The sequence below is a fragment of the Eubalaena glacialis genome, chromosome 2, assembly GCF_028564815.1.
Source record: "Eubalaena glacialis isolate mEubGla1 chromosome 2, mEubGla1.1.hap2.+ XY, whole genome shotgun sequence".
NCBI lineage: Eukaryota > Metazoa > Chordata > Mammalia > Artiodactyla > Balaenidae > Eubalaena > Eubalaena glacialis.
Window position 1 is genome coordinate 80,116,086 of NC_083717.1, and position 19,801 is coordinate 80,135,886.

Genomic DNA, 19,801 nt, shown 5'->3' on the forward strand with positions numbered 1-19,801 from the left:
TTTGCGAGCGGCCGTCTCCGGCAGGCGCGGAGGTAGCCGGGAAAGGCTAACTTGGTTACGCCCACGCCCGCGGCTGGTCGCTGTGGTGCAGTGCTGCATGTTCAGGCAACGCTTCTGCGCTTCGCCACGGGCTCGTCCCTGCTTTCCAGTCTACGTTTCTTTCTCGAGGGATTGTTGCCCTCCTTTGGCTTCGTGGTCTCTGCGGCTGGCGGTCTGGAAACTGCTGAAAGGAGCCGGATCTCACCTCTGCGGGGGCAGGCGGGAGGCGGCGCGGAACCAGAGCAGAACGGTCAGAGGTCTCTAAGTGGTAATGATAATAGTAATGATCATTACAAACGGAAGTGTTGGTGTAACATTGCACTCTTTGGGTGATCTCACAATAAGTATTTGTTGAACGACGTAGGCAGGGTAGGGGTAATTTAGCCTGTGGGAAATGAGGCCCCCAAACGTTAAAGGACTTGGTCAGGGTTACTTAACGAGCTAGTGGCAGAAGGGGAACCTTCCCGTGTTTGTGTGGTTTAATTGATTGTTTTCCAAGGAGCTGAATTGCAAATGTTTCCTTTTCTTATACCTAGCGGTCATTGAACCAAACCAAGCTTGGTGAAGTTGTCATTTATCCAGTTAGCTGTAGAGTCCAAGAGAAAACAGGTTCCCCCCCGCCCCCGATTAGTTTAAATGACAATTTTAGCAATATATTAAGAGCAAGCTACTAATTATTAAGCCCCTACTGATTTTTGTGAACTTGGGAGCTGGTTTAGGAGGCTGTGAAATATTGTTGTAATAAAGAAAACGTGTAAATTCTTCGCTCTGCTTTCCTCGTTCATAAACATCTGCTTAGGGTCTCCTGCAACTATAGGACTTCTCACAGACTATAGACTGTAGTAAGGAGTATAATTTTCTGAGACGTTCTAGAGCCTTAACTCCTCAATTGTTAAAAGTAAAACCAGCCAAATCCCCGTTGTATTTTTGTCAAAAATGAATGGCAAATGACTTAGAGGTGATGTCAATATGTACCTACTACAGCATCAAAAGGAACTAGAAAGTCTTTTAGCTTGTTTTTTAAAATTGTTTTTAATCATACATATTGCCGAAAAACATAAAATAGTAAAGAAGGGCTAATAATGAAAAGTAAGAAATCTCTTTCTGCTGCTTCCAGATGGGATTGGCAATCACTTTCAACTTTTTTGGGGGGGCTGTTTCTTTCAGTAGTTTTGGTATACCTTTAAAGGCATAAAGGGTATGCTTCTCCCCTCTCTCACACTATTGCCATTTAAAAAATCATCCATTTCAAACCACTGAAGACTCCCGACGGGCCCGGCGGCGCCTGACTACCACTGCTAACGGACCGCGCGGCGCAGGACTAGAAAGACGCTGGTGGCGGCGGCCGCAGAACGGAACAAGGAACCCATCCTGCGCGTGCTGCGGCTGTGCGTGGTGGCCGCGTGCTCGAGCTGGCCTCGGGCTCTGGCCAGCACACGGCCCACTTCGGGCGGGCCTTCCCCCACGCCGAGTGGCAGCCGAACCACGTGGATCAGAGCTGCCTGGACAGCATCCTGGCCACCACTCAGGCCCAGGGACTATCCAACGTGAAGGCCCCGCTGTACCTGGACGTGAGGTGGGATCGGGAGCAGTGGGGTGGGATCCTGCCGCAATCTCTGGATCTGCTACTCTGCATCAACATGAGCCACATCAGCCCCCTGAGCTGCACCGAGGGGCTCTTCAGAGCAGCAGGACACCTGCTCAAACCCAAGGCACTCCTCGTCACCTATGGGCCCTGTGCCATCAACGGGAAGATTTCTCCCCAGGGTAACGTGGACTTTGACCTGACCCTCAGATGCAGGAACCCAGAGTGGGGGCTGCGGGATACAGCCCTTCTGGAGGACCTGGGCCAGGCCAGTGGGCTGCTCCTGGAGAGGATGGTGGACATACCAGCCAACAACAAGTGCCTAATTTTCCGGAAAGAGTAACTCCCTTCTCCGCCATGCCTGTGTCCCTGGGACAAACCCAGACCACCAGCCCCTGCCACCCTGGGCCGGACTATGGGAACTGGCCCTCCCCACACTGGGGATTCTTAGCCGGTGGCCACAGGGCTGCTGAGAGCCTGGGAATAAAGTGTTTCCTGCTGTCCAAAAACAAAAAAACAAAAAAACCCCCCAAACCACTGAAAATTCTATAATAGGATTTAGCTTTATCTTACCCCATCCCCTAACGGTCATTTCTCATATTCCCTATGTATGTGGATTCCTATTTTAGTTACATCAATAAGCATATTTACATATTATGACAAAAATACTGTTCATGCAGGAGCAAAGTTGTGACATGAAGTCTTTATAAAGGATATTGTGCTAAGTTACTGCTTTGCTTCCCATTTTCTTTGTATACAGATCTGAAGAGATTTCCTGGAAACCACCCTTGCACTGTGCGGTGTTTGTTGAAAAAATGTTTGGAAGATTGACTTTTCCACAACTGCTTTTTGCTAGCATCCTTGGAATTGCTGGAGGAGTATATATTTATCAACCAATATTTGAACAGTATTCCAGAGATCAGAAGGAATTAAAAGAAAAGTTGAAATTGGTACAAGACTCAGAAGAGAAGAAAAGTTAATACTACATGGAGTCGAACTGTAATTGCTTAAAATTCCATTGAAATTATACATTGACTATAAATAATCTAGTAAAAAGTTATCAAATGTATTTTAATTGTAAATAAATCATAGATAATGATTTTAAATTAGTTTTAAAACTAGCACTGTCAATTTTAATGTTTCCTGTATTTTTATTTGCCATTTTATGTGTTTTCACCAGGACAGATTAGTACTTTCCTTTTAAGCAAAAATGAATGTCTTAAGGAATATTTTATTTCCTAGTTGAAGCTTCTTTTTTCTGGGAATGCGGCCTATACATTGGCAGTCTAGACTGTATAAACTAGCTGGGAATGTTGTTTACAGTTGTGTTTGTAGATGAAATTAACCAAGTTAACTTCAGGCAGGATGCCCCTCAGTTAGCCTACAATTAGCCTGCTTTAATATACTTTAGAAGTCTTTCAATCCCAGCCCTTTCTCATCCCAGGCAGAATGGAGGAGTAAATTGAGAATTGGGGTGGCTCAGATCAAATGGACGTTTTTGAGAAGGTAGGTGGTGTCACATAGGGTGGCAAATATGCCACAGCTCTGTTTACTTAACCCACTAAGCAAATTTGCATTATAATGATGGTCAGGGAGGAGTTAATTTATTATGAAGCTATTCACATAGTTAAAGGGCTTTTTGGAAATCGCTAAGAACTGATATTACTTTAACAATGAAAGCTTAAATGTAATCACATATGTACAAAATGCTTTAAATCAACTCATTTCTTATTATTGATTTTTTTGAAAAGTAAATTCATTGTAACTTAATCTAAACTATGTTGAGACCAGCATAGGTAATTAAAAAAAAAAAAGTGAATAAAAAATTACAGAGTAGTACATGTTCACCTCATTAAAAAAACCCAAACAATACAGAATGAACAAAGTGAAAATTACTGTTTTTCAGTATACATTGATTTAATTAGCACCTTTAATAGTTTGAGCTTTTGAGACTGTTTTTCTTCTATGCACACTGAAAAATATATGTAAATTTAAAACACATACCAAGTATCTACTGTGTGACAGGCTTGGCTTGTCTGTCGGTAGACTGGGGTTCTGTTCTGTGTGTCTTCTCATTGTGGGCCCCAGGCTCAAGGAGTGGCCCCTGTCTGGGATATGACAGAGTTTAGGATTAAGAGAGAGACTGAAAGGAAACATGAAGTGTAAATGTCTGCTCAGTTGTGGCAAATGTCTCCTCAGAGTCTGCTGGTTTAGAGCATGTCACAAGGTCCTGCCCAAAGGTGAGGCCAGGGACAAAGACTCTTCCCACAGGATACACAGTCAAGTGTAGTCCTGCCTGTGACCATAGGCAAGAATATATAATCCTGTTATCCAAGGAATGATAATCCTATTTAACATCATGTGAAATTGAACTGCTTTTTTTTCTTTTTTAAAGTAAAGCCTTTTTTTAAAAAAAAATTTTATTTATTTATTTATTTATGGCTGTGTTGGGTCTTCGTTTCTGTGCGAGGGCTTTCTCTAGTTGCGGCAAGTGGGGGCCACTCTTCATCGCGGTGCGCGGGCCTCTTACTATTGCGACCTCTCTTGTTGCGGAGCACAGGCTCCAGACGCGCAGGCTCAGCAATTGTGGCTCACGGGCCTAGTCGCTCCGCGGCATGTGGGATCTTCCCAGACCAGGGCTCGAATCCGTGTCCCCTGCATTGGCAGGCAGACTTTCAACCACTGCGCCTCCAGGGAAGCCGGAAATTGAACTGCTTTTGATCCTCCTTTTGAGAAGGATGGGTTTGTCAGTTTGGTAGTCACATACCAAGTGCCAGAGAATGAGTTGTTTTTTGTTTTTTGTTTTTTCCAGTAAAGGTACTGCAGCCATTCAAATCAAAGCCACAGTGAGATGCCGCTTCACATACACTAGGATGACTACAGTCAAAAAGGGGAAATAATGAGTGTTGACAAGGATGTGGAGAAGTTGAAACCCTCGTATATTGCTGGTGAGGATATAAAACAGTGCAGCTGCTGTGAAACAGTTTGGAAGTTCCTCAAAAAGATAAACATAGTGATACCATATGACCCAGCAATTCTGCTTTTAGACATATGTCCCAGAGTAGTGAAAACATATGTCTATACAAAAATTTGTAAATGAATGCTCACAGAATCATTATTATGATAGCCAAAAAGTGAAAATAACCCAAATGTCTCAGCCAGTGAATGGATAAACATATTGTGGTATATCCACACAATGGAATATTACTCAGCTATAACAAGGAATGAAATACTGATACGTGCTACAACATGAATAAACTTTGAAAGCATGAAAGAAGCTGAGCACAAGAGGCCATATATTGTATGATTCTATATGACGTGTCCAGAATAGGCAAATGTGTAGAAACAAAGTGTATTAGTTCCCAGGGACTAAGGGGAAGGAAGGATAGGGAGTGACTGCTAATGGATATAGGGTTACTTTTTAGGATGATGAAAATATTTTGGAACTAGATACTGGTGATCAATGACAGCTTTGTGAATATATTAAAAACCACTGAATTGTACACTTTAAAGCTTTATTGTGTGGGATTATATCTCAACACGACTGTCAGAGAAAAAAAAATCACTGCACCCAGAATAGCAGCTGCAGTTGAGGTAGTCCATTGTTTCCTGCCATAATCCATCTAGTACGTGTGTGTGGTGTAGAATATACATAACATAAAATTTACTGTTTTTACCATTTTTAAGTGTACATTTCAGTGGCATGAAATATATTCACATTGTTGTGTGACCACCATCACCATCCGTCCCTAGAACTTATTCTGTTTAGTTTTTGCAGGGCGCAGAGAGGTGAATTGAATGGTGGTATAGAGAGAACCCCCCCCCCATATACTTCATATCTTTGAAGGTGGCATTAACGTCTGCAATTTTTTGCATGAATTGCTTCTAATTTACTATTGGAGCCAGGGAAAGCAGATTTAGGGGCTTTCAGTTGGTCCTTTCTACAATAACGATGTGGTATGGACTGAATGCTTTTCCCCATTCATATGTTGAAGCCCTGATCCCCAATATGAGGGTATTTGGAGGTAGGGCCTTTGGGTGGTAATTAGGTCATGAGGGTGGAGCCCTTGTCAACGGGATTAGTTCCCTTATAAGAAAAGATACAAGAGAGATGCTCTCTCTCTCTCTTGCCCATGTGAGGATACAGCAAGAAGGTGGCTGTCTGCAAATCAGGAAGAAGGCCTCATCATACACTGAATCTGCCAGCACCTTGATCTTGGACACCATAGCCTTCAGAACTGTGAGAAAAAAAATACCTGTTTTTTAAACCACTCATTTAATGGTGTTTTTTTTAATAGCAGTCTGAGCAGACTAAGGCAGGGGCTCTTCCTTTAAGGTCAGTGTGAGGTTCCTGCCAGCTACTGAGTATATGTATGTATCCTATGGAATGTATCCTATGGAATGACAGAGTGGGTCCTGTAAAACAAATTTGGGCCAAACCTGCATTTATCTTATCACCTCCACAAGCCCCCACTCTAAACTGAGGGACTGTGGTAGCATTTAGAGCCTCCTTGTACCAGTTTCAGCTCAGATCTTGCAGTCATCAAAGTCTGAATTCCTCTTCCCCCAATGCATATTTATCCTGGTTGAAGGCCTTGGTCTCTTGGTAGGAGCAGAGGAAAGTTTATGATTGGTATAATTCTTGTGGTATTCACCTTCCTCAGGTGAATACAGCTTCTTCAGTCATTGGCTCTAAGTCTGTGAAATGACTTAAATCAGGAAGCTGGTGAAAGACCATGATTGCCATTGTGGAGACTGACAGCCTGCTGCTCACTAGTTCTTGATTTTCTTTTAAAAATATTTGAGTCAAGAAACACCCCTTCTCTCCTCAAAACAAAAACACCCCATCTATCTTTTCCTTCAGAACACCATGACCTATAAGCCGCCATCACAGATCTCTGTGGGTCGAGACACCCTGGTTGCACCCCAGCCTGGCTTCCCATTATAGTACTTACGGCCTGCCATCTGTTCTTTGCCATTTGGGCATTCTTTTGTTTCTAACTGATACTCAGGAGTCCTGTTGCAGCAGCATCTTCTGTCAGTCTCAGCTCCTAAAGGACATCCACCATTGTGCTTTTCCGAGGTGTCAGTGGCCTCCTCACCAGTGCCTCAGTGAAAGGAGTATCATCAGGGCCTTCCCAGGTAACATAATCAGGTGGTGGTTCTGCAGTCTCATCACAAATCCATTCTAACTCCAAGGTCAGGAGGGCAAGATAGGGAGAATAAGAGAGTTAAAGGGGGAAAGCCTAGACAATGGTAAATTTTCAAGGGGGCCACTAGACTTGATCCTATGGGATTTCCTGAAGAGAATTCTAAAAGTTTTTTAGATATTATTTTGAAATAATTTCAGACTTAAAGAAAAAGTGCAAAAATAGTACAAAGAATTTTCATATACCTGTTACCCAGATTCCACAAATGTTAACATTTAACCACGGTTGCTTTAATCTCTATATATGTGTGTGTATGTCTATGCACACACACACATTATTGTTTTTCTAAACCCTTTGAGAACAATAAGTTGCCCATGTGATTCCCTTTTACCCCTAAATATTTCAGTGTGCAATTCCTAAAAACAAGGATATTCTCATTTATAATTATAGTATAATAATCAAAATCAGGAAGTTAAGATTGACAGGATATTATTATCTCATCTCAGATTTCATCCAAATTCTACCAAGTCACATTAATGTCCTTTAGAGCAAGACAAAATTTTTTTTCTGGTCTGGGAACTAATTCAGGATTACATATGAGTTTAGTTGTCATGATTCTTTGGTTTCATTTATTCTCATTCCTTAGTCATTGCCTTTCATGATCTTGAAATTTTTAAAGAATACTGGTCTCTTTTGTAAAATTTCCCTTAATTTGGGTTTGTTTAATGCTTCCTCATGATTAGACAGATTCAGGTTTTACCTTTTTGGTAGGAATACTGCAGAAATGATCTGTCAGTATGATTCACAGATTCCTATTTTGTTCAGTGAGTTACAATCTGTCACCAGTGCTAGCCACATGATTTGTGGGGCTTAGTGCAGAATGAAGATGCACAGCCCTGGGTGAGGATGAGAAAGTCAATCTCCTCTTCTCATGGATCCACCACTCCAACCCATGGTGAATGTGCACCCGCCCAGGGATTGAAGCCTCCATGCTGGGGTGCTCTTGATTCCTGGGTGGTGGTGGCAGGAGCCCCCTGCTGAGTGGCACATAGAATGTACTGTGGTGCTACCAGACTATGGCAGTGATACCTGCCTTCTTGCCCGCCCCATGGTGCCATAGGGCATGGGCTCAACCCTGATCTCTTCTGCTCTCACACCCAGGCTCCTGGCCAGGTGAAAGGTGATGGCGGAATGTGGGCCTCCCCCAGCCAAGGTGACTGAGTCACTGCCCTGGAGTAAGGTAGTGAATGCAAGGCTGGGTAGGGCCCAGGGGACCAGGGGGTGAGGAGTGGGCAGTGGCAGGAGTCAGAGCCATGTGTTTGCAGAGGCTTCAAGCCTCCAGCATCCTCCATTGTGCCATCAGATTTCACTTATAAAACACAAATTCAAATGTAAAATTATTAAGAATTTTAAGACAGTGACTGCAGAGCATTAAAATTCTGAGTGCAGGGCCCTGTGTGATGTTCTATTTGCATGCCCATGAAGACAACCCTGACAATCACTACCTGTTCAAATTGTCCCAGATTTGGCTGGTTGGAGTCCTTTCAAGCTGGCTCCTGTATTCTTTTTTTTTTTAAATAAATGTTTATTTCAAATATGAAATGTAATGTTTAAGCATTTTCTGAAGATAATTTTGTAGTTTAACAAGTGTAAAATAAGACTTCTTAAAAAAGTTTACAACTAGGTATAAAATACTCAAGAATATACTTTGACATTCACAGTGGACATTTTTGAAAGGTAAGTTTTGTTAATATAGCTTATAAACAAAAATATATTGACAGTCCCATTTAAAATAAGCAAGCGCTTAGCTGAGGAATAATCCTCCCTCAGATGGGTCCTGTGTCCCTTTGTTATGTCCTTGTCATTCTCTGAGTACTTCTTTACTTTCTGGCTCATCCTTTTCTTAGACCAAGCTTTGACTCTAGGAGTTTGGTTCTTTTTTAAAAATTGAAACAAAATTCACATAACACATTTTAAAGCATACAATTCTGTGGCATTTAGTACATTCACAATGTTGTGAAACTCACTTCTGTCGAGTTCCAGGACATTTTCATCACCCCAAAAGGATGATGTGCAGTAAACAGTCATTCCCTATTCCTCTTCCCCGCAGCCCTGGCAACCAGTCTGCTTTCTGTCTCTATGGATTTACCTTTTCTGGATGTTTCATATAAATAGAGTCATACAGTATGTGACCTTCTGTGACTAGCTTCTTTTACTTAGTATACTTTCAAGTTTCATTCATGTTGTAACAAGTATTAGTGCCTCACTCCTTTTTGTGGCCAAGTAATATTCCATTGTATGGATATACCACAATTTCTTTATCCATTCATCCATTGATGGATGTTTAGATTGTTTCCACCTTTTGGAACCTTTTGGAGTAGTGCTGCTATGAACATTTGTGTACAAGTATTTGTTTGAATACCTGTTTTCAATTCTTTTGGCATATTTCTAGGAATAAACTTGTTGGGACATATGGCGATTCTCTGTTTAACTTTTTAATGAACTGCCAAACTGTTTCCCAAAGTGACTACATCATTTTACATTCCCTCCAGCAATGTATAAAGGTTCCAGTTTCTCTATATCTCACTAACACTTGTTATTTGTCTTTTCTTTTTTTAAAAAAAAGTTATGGGGGCTTCCCTGGTGGCGCAGTGGTTGAGAGTCTGCCTGCCGGTGCAGGGGACATGGGTTCGAGCCCTGGTCTGGAAGGATCCCACATGCCGCGGAGCAACTGGGCCCGTGAGCCACAATTACTGAGCCTGCGCATATGGAGCCTGTGCTCCGCAACAAGAGAGGCCGCGATAGTGAGAGGCCCGCGCAATGCAATGAAGAGTGGCCCCCGCTTGCCGCAACTGGAGAAAGCCCTCGCACAGAAACTGAGACCCAACACAGCCATAAATAAATAAAAAAAAAAAAAAAAAAAAAAAGTTATGGCCTACCTAGTGGGTATGAAGTGATATCTCATTATGGTTTTGATTTGCGTTTCCCTAATGACTAATGCCATTGAACATCTTTTCATGTGGTTGTTGGCCACTTTTATATCCTCTTTGGAGAGATGTCTATTTTAGTCCTTTGCCTGCTTTTTAATTGGATTGTCTTTTTGTGGTTGAGTTGTAAGAGCTCTTTATATATTCTGATACTATATTCTTATCAGGTATATGGTTTGCAAGTATTTTCTCCCCTTCTGTGGATTGTGTTTTCACTCTCTTGAGAGTATCCTTTGATGTGAACAAATTTTAAATTTTGATTAAGTCTAATACAGTTTTCTTTTGTTGCTTATGCTTATGCTATCACATGTAAGAAACCATTGCCAGATCCAAGGTCATGAAGATTTCTGCCTATGTTTTCTTCTATGAGTTTTATAGTTTTAGTTCTTATGATTTAGGTCTTTGATCTATTTTGAGTTAATTTTTATATATGGTGTGAGGAAAGGGTCCAACTTCACTCTTTTACATGTGAATATCTATTCTCCCAGCACCATTTGTTGAAGAGACTGTTCTTTCCCCATCAAATGGTCTTGGTACTCTTTTTGAAAATCAATTGGCTATAGATTTATGGGCTCATTTCTGGACCCTCAAGTCCATTCCACTCATCTATATCTCTGTCTTTATGCCAATACCACACTGTTTTGATTACTGCAGTTTTGTATTAAGTTTGAAATCGGGAAGTGTGAATTAACTTTATTCTTTTTCAGGATTTTTTTGGGGGCTATTTGGAGTCCTTTGCAATTTCATGTGAATTTTAGCATCAGCTTTTCCTTTTCTGCAAAAATAATGTTGAATTCGATAAGGATTGCATTGACTCTACAGATTGCTTTGGGGAGCTTTGCCATCTTTACAATATTATGTCTTCCAATCCAACAACATGGTATATCTTTTCATTTATTTAAGTCTTCTTTAATTTCTTGCAGTAGTGTTTTGTAGTTTTTAGTGTATAAATCCCGCATCTCCTAAGTATTTTATTCTTTTTGTTGCTATTATAAACAGGATTTTTAAAAAAAAGTTCCTTTTTTAATTGTTCATTCCCAGTGTATAGAAATACAACTGATTTTTGTGTATTGATCTTGCACCCTGCATCTTTGCATATTTCATTTATTAGCGCTAATAATTTTTTAGTAGATTCTTTAGGATTTTATATATAAAAGATCATGTCTTTGGTTCCTTTTATTGGAAAAGGGTATTTAGAAATCAAGATCTGAGTGCTAAGTGTGTTCATAGCTACTATGATATACTTGCTTCTAGGACCTCTTAGCAGATGGAGCTGGGAAATATATACTTAACACATATCTATACATAACTCTATTTCTCCATATTAAAAATCATGAGTTTGTACTGATACCTCCAATTTCAATCCTATTAATGTGACTGGAGCTGGGACTCTGCATGTTTCAAGCAGCAGCCTGCAGTGTCAGAGAAGCTCCAGAGCTGGAAGCAAGAGGTGTACTGTGACCAGTTCTGTGGCTGGAGTAAGAAGTGGTGTGGGGAGGATTTTGAACTGGTGCACAAGATGGGTTTAATATACTTAGTTTCTGTAATAACTTTCTCTCTTTGTTTTCCTCTGGACACACCTTTCTCAAATTCCTTTTTGGATTTCCTCTGCCCATGCCTTAAATACTGAGTGATCCTCTGGGTTCTGCATCAAGCCCCCTCTTTGCCCTCTCAGCACATTTTCTAGACTAGCTCATTGCCTCTCATGTCTTTGAGTCCCCTTGGTAATAGCTCCAGTTCACGTCTTCTGTGCTTCAGACCAACTTATTCAACAACATACTAAACAGTTTCACTTGGATGTTCTGCTGGTGCTGGTATGTCAGAGTTGAAATGTCCTAAACTTGTTTATTATTGCCTGTTTCACTCTCCTTCCCTGTAGCTTTCTTCCTTTTGCTCAGGGGTTCCTAGTTGCCCAAACCAGAAATCTGGGCACCTCCATGGATTCCTCCCTCTTCTTCACCCCGTACAGCAAAGTCTTCCTCTTTTTTTTTTTTTTTAATTAATTAATTTTTATTTTTGGCTGTGCTGGGTCTTTGTTGCTGCACGTGGGCTTTCTCTAGTTGTGGTGAGCGGGGGGCTACTCTTCGTTGCGGTGCATGGGCTTCTCACTGCGGTGGCTTCTCTTGCAGCAGAGCACAGGGTCTAGGCGTGCGGGCTTCAGTAGTTGTGGCGCATGGACTTAGTTGCTCTGCGGCGTGTGGAATTCTCCCGGAACAGGGATTGAACCCGTGTCCCCTGCGTTGGCAGGTGGATTCTTAACCACTGCGCCTCCAGGAAAGTCCCTAACAAAGTCTTCTTGATTCACTCTCTTAAGTATCTCAAATCTGTCCATTCATCTTCATTCTCAGGGCCACTGCCTTAAACCAGATCACTGTTATCCCTCACTTGGACTTCAGCATGCTAATTGGCCTCCCCAGCCCATTCTTCGCCTTATAGCCATTAAGAAAATGGGTTCTAAGTTCTGGTCCTGGCTTTGCCACTTATTAGCTATATGAACTTGGGTTGCTTAATCCATTTAAGGCTCAGTTTCCTCTGTAATATGGGGACAAGAACAGTGCTTATTTTATAGGGCAATTGTGAGAAGTAAATGAGGTGATACATGTAAAGTTCTTAGCATATTGGCTGATTCAGAGTAAATGGTCAATAAATGTTAGCTAATAGTAGTATAAGCATTCCAGGGTTCTTCATATTCCAGCCTCTGCTCATTTCTGCAGTTTCTTTGATTGCTTTCTTCCACTCAGTTTTTCAGCTCTCCGAACTTCTTTCAGTTGCTCCAATATCTCATTCTCGTCTCCAGACCATTCCTCTGCTCTCTTTCCTAAAATTCTCTCCTCTCTCACTTTCCCCTCTTATTCATCCTTCTGAATCTATACATCACTATCTCTGGGAAGTCTTGACTTGGTGTCACTTATCTGTGTTCCAGTTACACTCTTTAACTTCCCTTATCAAGAATCGTATCTCACTGCACTGGAGTTAACTTGGTTTCTCTGAGGGCAGGATCCCTGAGAGCAGGGACCAATTTACCTCATTCACTATTGCCTCTCCTGTACCTAACACAGTGCTTGACTCACTGAATGAAATGAATGAATGGGTGATGACGAATGGGCCACAGCATCGCTATTTTCTGATCTCCTGCCAGGTAAACTCCTGGTGACAGCCCTGCCTGGCTGCAGGAGTGGGGAGGGCTGAAGGGGGAGCTCTCCTTATATGAGCCATTAGCGGTTGCTGCATTGTTGGCCCCCCAGATCTTAGCTAATCAATGACTCCCAAGACTTCCTTTACACATGAACATCGGGCTACTTTTCCTGTCCTAACTTCCATCAGCAACAGTTTGATGGCCTTTCTCTTCCCTGGGAAACATCCCTTGAAAGCATCACCCTATGGTGAAATCTGTTATCCCTAACTTTGAGATGACTGTGTTATATTTGGAACTATTAAATTGAATGTATATTCAATATTTGGCAATTTCATACGGTTCATCCTATATGTGAATCTGAGAAGCTAATTGTACTGTAGTGCAAACTGTGAGTAGTTATAGACTGAAAGGATGATGGAGTTGGGCAGGTCACCCTGAGACAGCTGGAATTTGTGGTGCAAGAAGAATCAGTGAGATAGAACAGATAGTAAGAGACAGTAGACTAGGGCTTCCAGTCACTTTCTTTTGCTTAGAAGTAGAATTATTTGGTTCAGAAGTGCTTTGCCTGAAAGCCCACGGGGCAGGCCCAAAAGCCACTGTTCAGACCCCCAGGCCACTGGAGGAGAATTTGGCTGCCTCTCAGTGGGAACCTGGTGGCCCCAACAGCCACAGGTCCAAGCGGCCCCCACAAAGCCGTCGGCACTGAGAGAAGGAAGCCGCTGGGGGGCAGCAAAGGCTCGCAGATTTCTCCTTACAGGGGCTATTCTTTCAAGTGCTGTACTTTGCTTTTTTTTTTTAACGAATTGCTCTAATACTCGGAAATTTAACTGAGAGCGATTTTATAATCTGAACTAGACTGTACGAGTAGAGACCCCGTTTGTCATTTCCTTCCAGAAATATATTTTTTCCTGCCAGAATTCTACTACTCTCCCCCGCCCCCCCTTCCCCCGGTCATTTTCAAGAACCCTAGAGCTTTCTCTCACTCCAGGAAGGCCATGTCCAGGCCCCCCGAGTGAGGAGCTGGCGGGGCGGGATGGACAGTGGCAGAGCCGGATGCCCAGCGCGGATCCGGTCCCTGGGGAGCCGGACCAAGGGGGCACTGTGAGCTGGAGCGCCCCCGGGCCTCAGGAACCGCAGGCAGGGCTGATTTTGCAGCCGCTCAGCACCTCTGGCTACAAGGTGGACACACCGATCTGATGCCCTGGAAAACACCTTTAGAAAATGGCTTTTAGGGGAGCAGATTTGGCGAGAGGCACCAAACTATACCTTGCAGTGCCCTATCCTGTGGCAGTTTGTAAATGTCACCACTGTGTCTCAGAACGAAAACAACCCCCTAAGGTTTGGCGCCTTCCAGGAAGCGGCAGTGGAGACCCAACTTGGACTAAAAAGAGGCGAATGGGGCCTTTGCGTGGCAGGTGCGGCGGGGCTGGGGGCGGCGCGCGGGGAGGGCGCCCGCAAAGCGCTCTCGCCGAGTTGGGCGGGGGTGCTCGCCGAGGTGACAGGAGGAAGCGGGAGGTGGAGGGTGGAGAGGAGGTCCCGCCCCCACCTCGCTCTCCTTTACGGGAAGTGATGTGGGGCCCGACGGAAAATACCCGCCGAGGACCCAAAAAAGGCCGTCAGCGGGTGGACGCGGCGCGCGCAGAAGGAGCGGCGTGGGGACCGCGGGCGGAGCAGGTGAGGCGGCGGGCGCGGGCGGGGGAGGCGCGCTCAGGCCCGGGGCTCCGGGAGGCTCCAGTCACCCCGCGGGGCTGAGCGACGGAGCGGGCGAGCGCAGGGTCTGGCCCTGGGGCGGGGGGTGAAGCTGCAGCTCCTTTTCTCCCCGCCTGTGGGCCACCAGAAAAGCTGCTTTGCTTCTCCCAGGCCCTCAGCACAGACTCTACGATGACAGTGACGGGGGTGGGGGTCAGCTTGGGCGAGGTGCTGATTAGGTGGAGTTCCAGGTTGGGACGGGGCTGAGGTCACCTCCGGGCGGCATCCAGGTGCGAGGCTCCCCGTCTCGGGGTGGGAGGAAGGAAACTTCTCTGGCAGGAGAGGAGGAAGGTCCCAGACCTCCTGCACGCCCCGCCTTCGCCCCCCAGCCCCCCGCCGTTCTTTTCTCCCTCTCTTTGTTGTCGGTTGAATGATTTAACGTCTTGACACCTTTGCTGGTGAGGGTCTGGACGGGCAGACTGCCCGGGTGGGAGAGGGTTCTCTCTTTCCCTGCCAGTCAGACAGAAAACCCTGCCAGGCAGCCAGGCTCTCGGGTCTTGACTGGTGGTAGGGCTGATGTGATGACTCGTTTCGGTAACTATTGCCAAAGCTTTTGCCTCTGTCCCAATAGATCACCGATTAAGCAAAGTCAGGCCTGAAGTGAAGGAAATCTTGTGAGCCCTTGACTTCACCTTCCCAGCATTTCGGCTCCTGTGGGCCACATGGCTTCCTAATCTCCTGCCAGGGGGTCCTCTTTCTTACCTCTGTGGGCTACCAGCTATTTTTTCCTACTGGATGGATTATCACTTTTGGGTCAGCTCATCATTCAGATGTTGGAAGGGGGAGTAGTGTTATGCTGCATAAATTTTCTATAATTATTGGTGATATAATTTGTTGGTGCTTCACTGTTCTTGTTCCATTTATTTATTTATTTTAACCTTCTTAGAAACTTGCTGTAGGGGGAAAACAGTCTGGAAAACAGAATTTCTGCAGACGGTTACAAATGAAGAAAGGTTAATGTAGTGCTGAAAAAAACTTGACTGACCATCATTCTTTTCTGTATTTTATGTTAGTTTTCATTCCTACTTTCTTCCTTTCCTTTATTCTTTCTTCCTTACTCCCTCCCTTCCTTAATTTCCATGGCCTGCCTTGATTTTTAACTTTGATGAAGTACAATTAATTTATTTTTTCTTTTGTTGCTCTGCTTTTGGTGTCAAATCTAAAAGCCATGAAGATTTATGCCTATGTTTTCTTCTAAGAGTTGTATAGTTTTAGCTCTTACATTTCCATCTTTGACTCACTTTAAGTTAATTTTTGTATATGGTGTGTGGTAGGGGTCTAACTTAATTTTTTTGCATATGGACATCCACTTCTCCCAGCACCATTTGTTGAAAAGATTATTTTTTCCCCTTTGAATGCTGTTGGTGCCTGTGTTGAAAATAAACTGACTGTAAATGTGAGGGTTTATTTCTAGACTCAGTTCTACTCCACTGATCTGTATGTCTATCCTTACGCTAGTATCATACTCTCCTCTTTATTAGCTATGTACATGGTAAGTTTTGAGATCGGGAAGTGTGAGTCCTCCCACTTTTCTTTTTTGAGACTGTTCTGGCTATTCTGGGTTCCTTGAATTTCCATATGAAATTTAAGATCAGCTTCTCAATTTCTGTTGCCTTGGTTTTAAAAGAGATATAAGGGTCTTGAAGTGGGCAACAGTCTCTAGGTACCAGACTCTTGATTTTCCTCTTCCAAACCCGCTTTCGCTTAGTCTCACCTGTCTCAGTTAATGGCAACTTCACTCTTCCAGGTGCTCAGGCTAAAAACCCCAGGGTCACCCCTGATTCTTTTCTTTCTCTCACACTCCACATCTAGTCCCTCAGCAAATCTCATTGGTTCTATTTTGAGTCTATACCTAGGATAGGAAATTTCCACAGTGTCCACTGCTTCCACCAAGTTCCTTTCACTTCTGTCGCCTGGATTACTCAAAAGCCTCCTACAGGGCCACTCTGCTTCCACCCTCACCACTCTACAGTCTGTTCTCAATGCAGCAGCCAGAATCAATTATGTCTCTCACTCCGGTGCTCAAGGCTCTCCAGTGGCTTTTTATCTCAGAAGGAAACCAAAGTCCTTGCTGTGGCCTGCAGTCCCCTTACATGGTGTGGGGGGCTTCATCTTCTATTACTCCCCTCTTTTCACACTCTGCTTCAGCCACGCCTCAGGACCTTTGTATTTGCTGTTTCCTCTGCCTGGAATGTTCTTCCTTCAAAAGTCTGTACAGCTTACTCACTCATTTCTTTCAAATCAAAAGTCATTTCTTTAGAGATGCCTTCTTGTACCATCCCATCTAAAATAGCATCCTTCACCCCTCACCCCTGCCCTGCCCCATCATTTTCTTCCCCTTTCCCTTGCCTTATTTTTCTTTCGAGTATTTATAGCACTTACTGTCATCACACACACACACACACACACACACACACAGATTTTGTACACAACATCTATCTCCCATTGGTGGAATACAAGCTCCATGAAGGTCAGGAATTTGTCTTGTTCATTGTGGTGGGCATAGCACCTAGAATGGTTTCTGGCACATATTAAGCCCTAAAAAATCATGCTGAGTGAATGAAAAGGGAATGAGAGGCTGAGAAATGGGGATCACTCTGCTATTTCTTTCTCACTCTTCTTCCCACTTTATCCGAGAAGCAATGTCCATAGCTACACCACAACTCCTAAATCTCTCCTCTCCTATCCTCCTATTTTCCTCAAGATAATGGCCTTACCCTCCTTGGAAAGGGAAAGGTCAAACAAGCAGAAAGGTGAGGACTTTGGGTCCTTCCCACCGTGGCAGTGGGGAGCCCTCTTCTCTGTAGCCTGGGCAGACTGGGTGGGGGCATTCAGCATCTGTCTCCAGTGATTCGGTCTCTTGTGCTGATCTAGGGAGAGAGCGAAATCCCTTGGAAATTTGAGAAAATGGAATTTCATTTCCTAATGAATATTTTGCAGTACAGTGAATTTAATCTTTTTCTGACTTCTAACTGAAATGGCCAATTCTGAGACTCATTTTGGCCTTTAATGACGTAACGACTTTAGACTGTCAACTGAGTATGTGTACGTGGCCTCATTTCCATGAGTAGATTGTAATATCCTGGAGGCAGAGCACTGGCTTTAGCTCCTTTGTGAGTCCTATACTGCAAGCTATCATAGACAAAAAAAGAAGTGTTCAATAAACTCTTGCTGAATGTACCCACAAGTTAATGAATAAACTTGGATTTGTTTTCCTCATTAGAAACCTCTACTCCATATATTTAATTTTTCTTAATGTATAGATATAAGTATCTTGTCTTAGCCTACCTCACCCTGCTGCTCCTGTGAGATCAATATTGGCCACAGTTGAGAGGGGTTTCCTGTGGACCTCTCTCAGTGAGAATTGAATTAACTGGCCCAGACAGCATAGTAATCAATCTTTATTTAAAAATTAAATTAAAAATTAATTTTTAAAAAATTAAAAATTATTTAAAACACTGAACTAGCCTATTGTTATTTAAACTTACCTTGGAATGTGCCCTGTCTATATCTTCACTACAAACTATGAAAAAGGATTATTTTTACATACATGGAATATATATATATATATATTTTTTTTTTTTCTCTCTGATAAATTAGGATAGGCTTGATACCACCTGAAAAACAAAACAGGGCTCACATATTTAAAGTGTGAGCCGGTAATTAACTGGATGGGTGGGAGAATCCCTCTCACAATGTGTATGTATATCAAATCACCATGATATACACTTTAAATAATCTTACAATTTTATATGTCAATTATGCCTCAATAAAGCTGGCTCACAATAAAAAAAAAAAAAATGTGAGCCCCTAGGCAGCAAGATTATCTTGCCATTGTTCGAACAAGATTGCCTTCTGAAGAGAGGAATTTTTCCCTTTCACTGCCTTCGCTTTTTATGCTGTGTGCAGATTTTGCTTGGATCATATTTATTCCTCTGCCTCTTGGTCAGGAAGTTCCAGTTTATGGTCTGGTTTCCCTTAAGCTGATTATCTTGGGAGCAGACATGAGCACTGAGTTGGAGGAAGAGATAAAGGATTTGTAATTAACTTTATGTCCAGAGGGTGAGAGGTGTGGAGCTGTGAGCATCCAGCTTGTTTAGGCCTCCTGTCTGGTCGTGCAGTACACCACATTCTTTTTCTTGTATGATTGAGGTCTACTAACAAACACTCATATTTCACTTACTGTTAAATAAAACTTGATGCCTCACTTACTCAAAAGAAATGTTGAAAGTTATTCTTCCTTGCCTGTTTTCGTTTTGTTTTTTGCCTCTGTGTATGTTACCCATGAGAAGTCCTCCCATTTAGTGCCTCAGCCACGCTTGGAACCACCCACAAATATGAAATCAGACTTTTGAGTCTTGAAATTGAACTTTTAACGTGGGGTCAGAGGTAGGGTGCCAGATTTAGCAAGTTGGAAAAAAAAAAAAAGAAATTTGCGTTTTGGATGACCAACAACTAATATTTTACTGTAAGTATGTCCCATGTAATATTTGGGACATACTTATGCTAAAAAATTAGTTGTTTTTATGAAAGGCAAAATCAACTGGTGTCTTGGATCTAATCTGGTAACCCTGGTTTGGTAAACCTAGGTTTATGCACAGGGAATGCATTGATCATGATAATGTCCAAAGAACGACTGAGCTATGGCTCACTTTGGTGATTGCACATGTGTCCATCTTAAGGAAGGAGAGGGCTTGTAAACTCAAGGAGTATTAGAACTAGAAGGAAGTAGAAGATTGTCTTACTCTAGTGTTTGGTAGTTAAGGAAATTTTTATCCAGAGATGTTAAGTCATTTTCTAAGATCACACAGTTAGTAGCAGAGCCAGAACCGGAACTCTGGGACCAGTGGTTGGTCTGCTACATAATGTCTTCCCTGAAGAGATCATGTGTAAGTTGCTTATGTGTTCGTGCTGACCTTTAATCACTTCTTTTGCCACCCTCCCATGATCGCTCCATTATTCTGCTGTCCTTCCAGTCTCTAGATCCGTTATGTGGCAGGCAAAGCCATCCTCATGGATACCCTTGTCTTTTCTCTGAGAACCACAGGACTGTTTAAAGCCACCATTGGTTGTATTTCTGTGGTGATGCCAGAAAGCCAGAAAGCCTGTCTTTCCATGTGTTTTTATTCCTTTTAAGGTCTGGTTAATATTTTTG

At 43.0% G+C, this 19,801-nt stretch overlaps 2 protein-coding genes and 1 pseudogene across 4 annotated transcripts in view; all 3 read left to right on the forward strand.

Annotated features, from left to right (window-relative positions):
• Positions 1-15: 15 nt before the first annotated feature.
• On the forward strand, positions 16-2,604 carry PIGBOS1 (PIGB opposite strand 1). 2 transcript variants are annotated; one of them, XR_009699533.1, is made up of 2 exons: positions 16-307; positions 2,385-2,444. XR_009699533.1 is itself a non-coding variant. In XM_061182096.1 (2 exons), the coding sequence occupies exon 2, from the start codon at positions 2,440-2,442 to the stop codon at positions 2,602-2,604; it is 165 nt and encodes a 54-aa protein (XP_061038079.1). In that variant the 5' UTR covers positions 16-289; positions 2,385-2,439. The 2 variants fall into 2 exon arrangements, 1 of the variants encoding a protein (XP_061038079.1); XM_061182096.1 differs by having other exon boundaries at positions 16-289; positions 2,385-2,604.
• On the forward strand, positions 98-1,982 carry LOC133084625 (methyltransferase-like 26; annotated as a pseudogene).
• An 11,799-nt stretch (positions 2,605-14,403) lies between the features above and the next one.
• RAB27A (RAB27A, member RAS oncogene family) overlaps positions 14,404-19,801 on the forward strand; it is a 72,300-nt gene continuing 66,902 nt past the window's right edge. Inside the window, exon 1 of one of the 2 annotated variants that reach the window (XM_061182098.1) lies at positions 14,404-14,571. The gene's annotated coding sequence lies outside the window, so the exon portion shown is untranslated. The remainder of the gene's footprint in view (positions 14,572-19,801) is intronic. The other variant, XM_061182097.1, reaches the window with a different exon arrangement.

Excerpts from the sequence above, each read along its gene's own strand:
- PIGBOS1 (XM_061182096.1), top strand. The coding sequence starts at position 2,440 with ATGTTTGGAAGATTGACTTTTCCACAACTGCTTTTTGCTAGCATCCTT.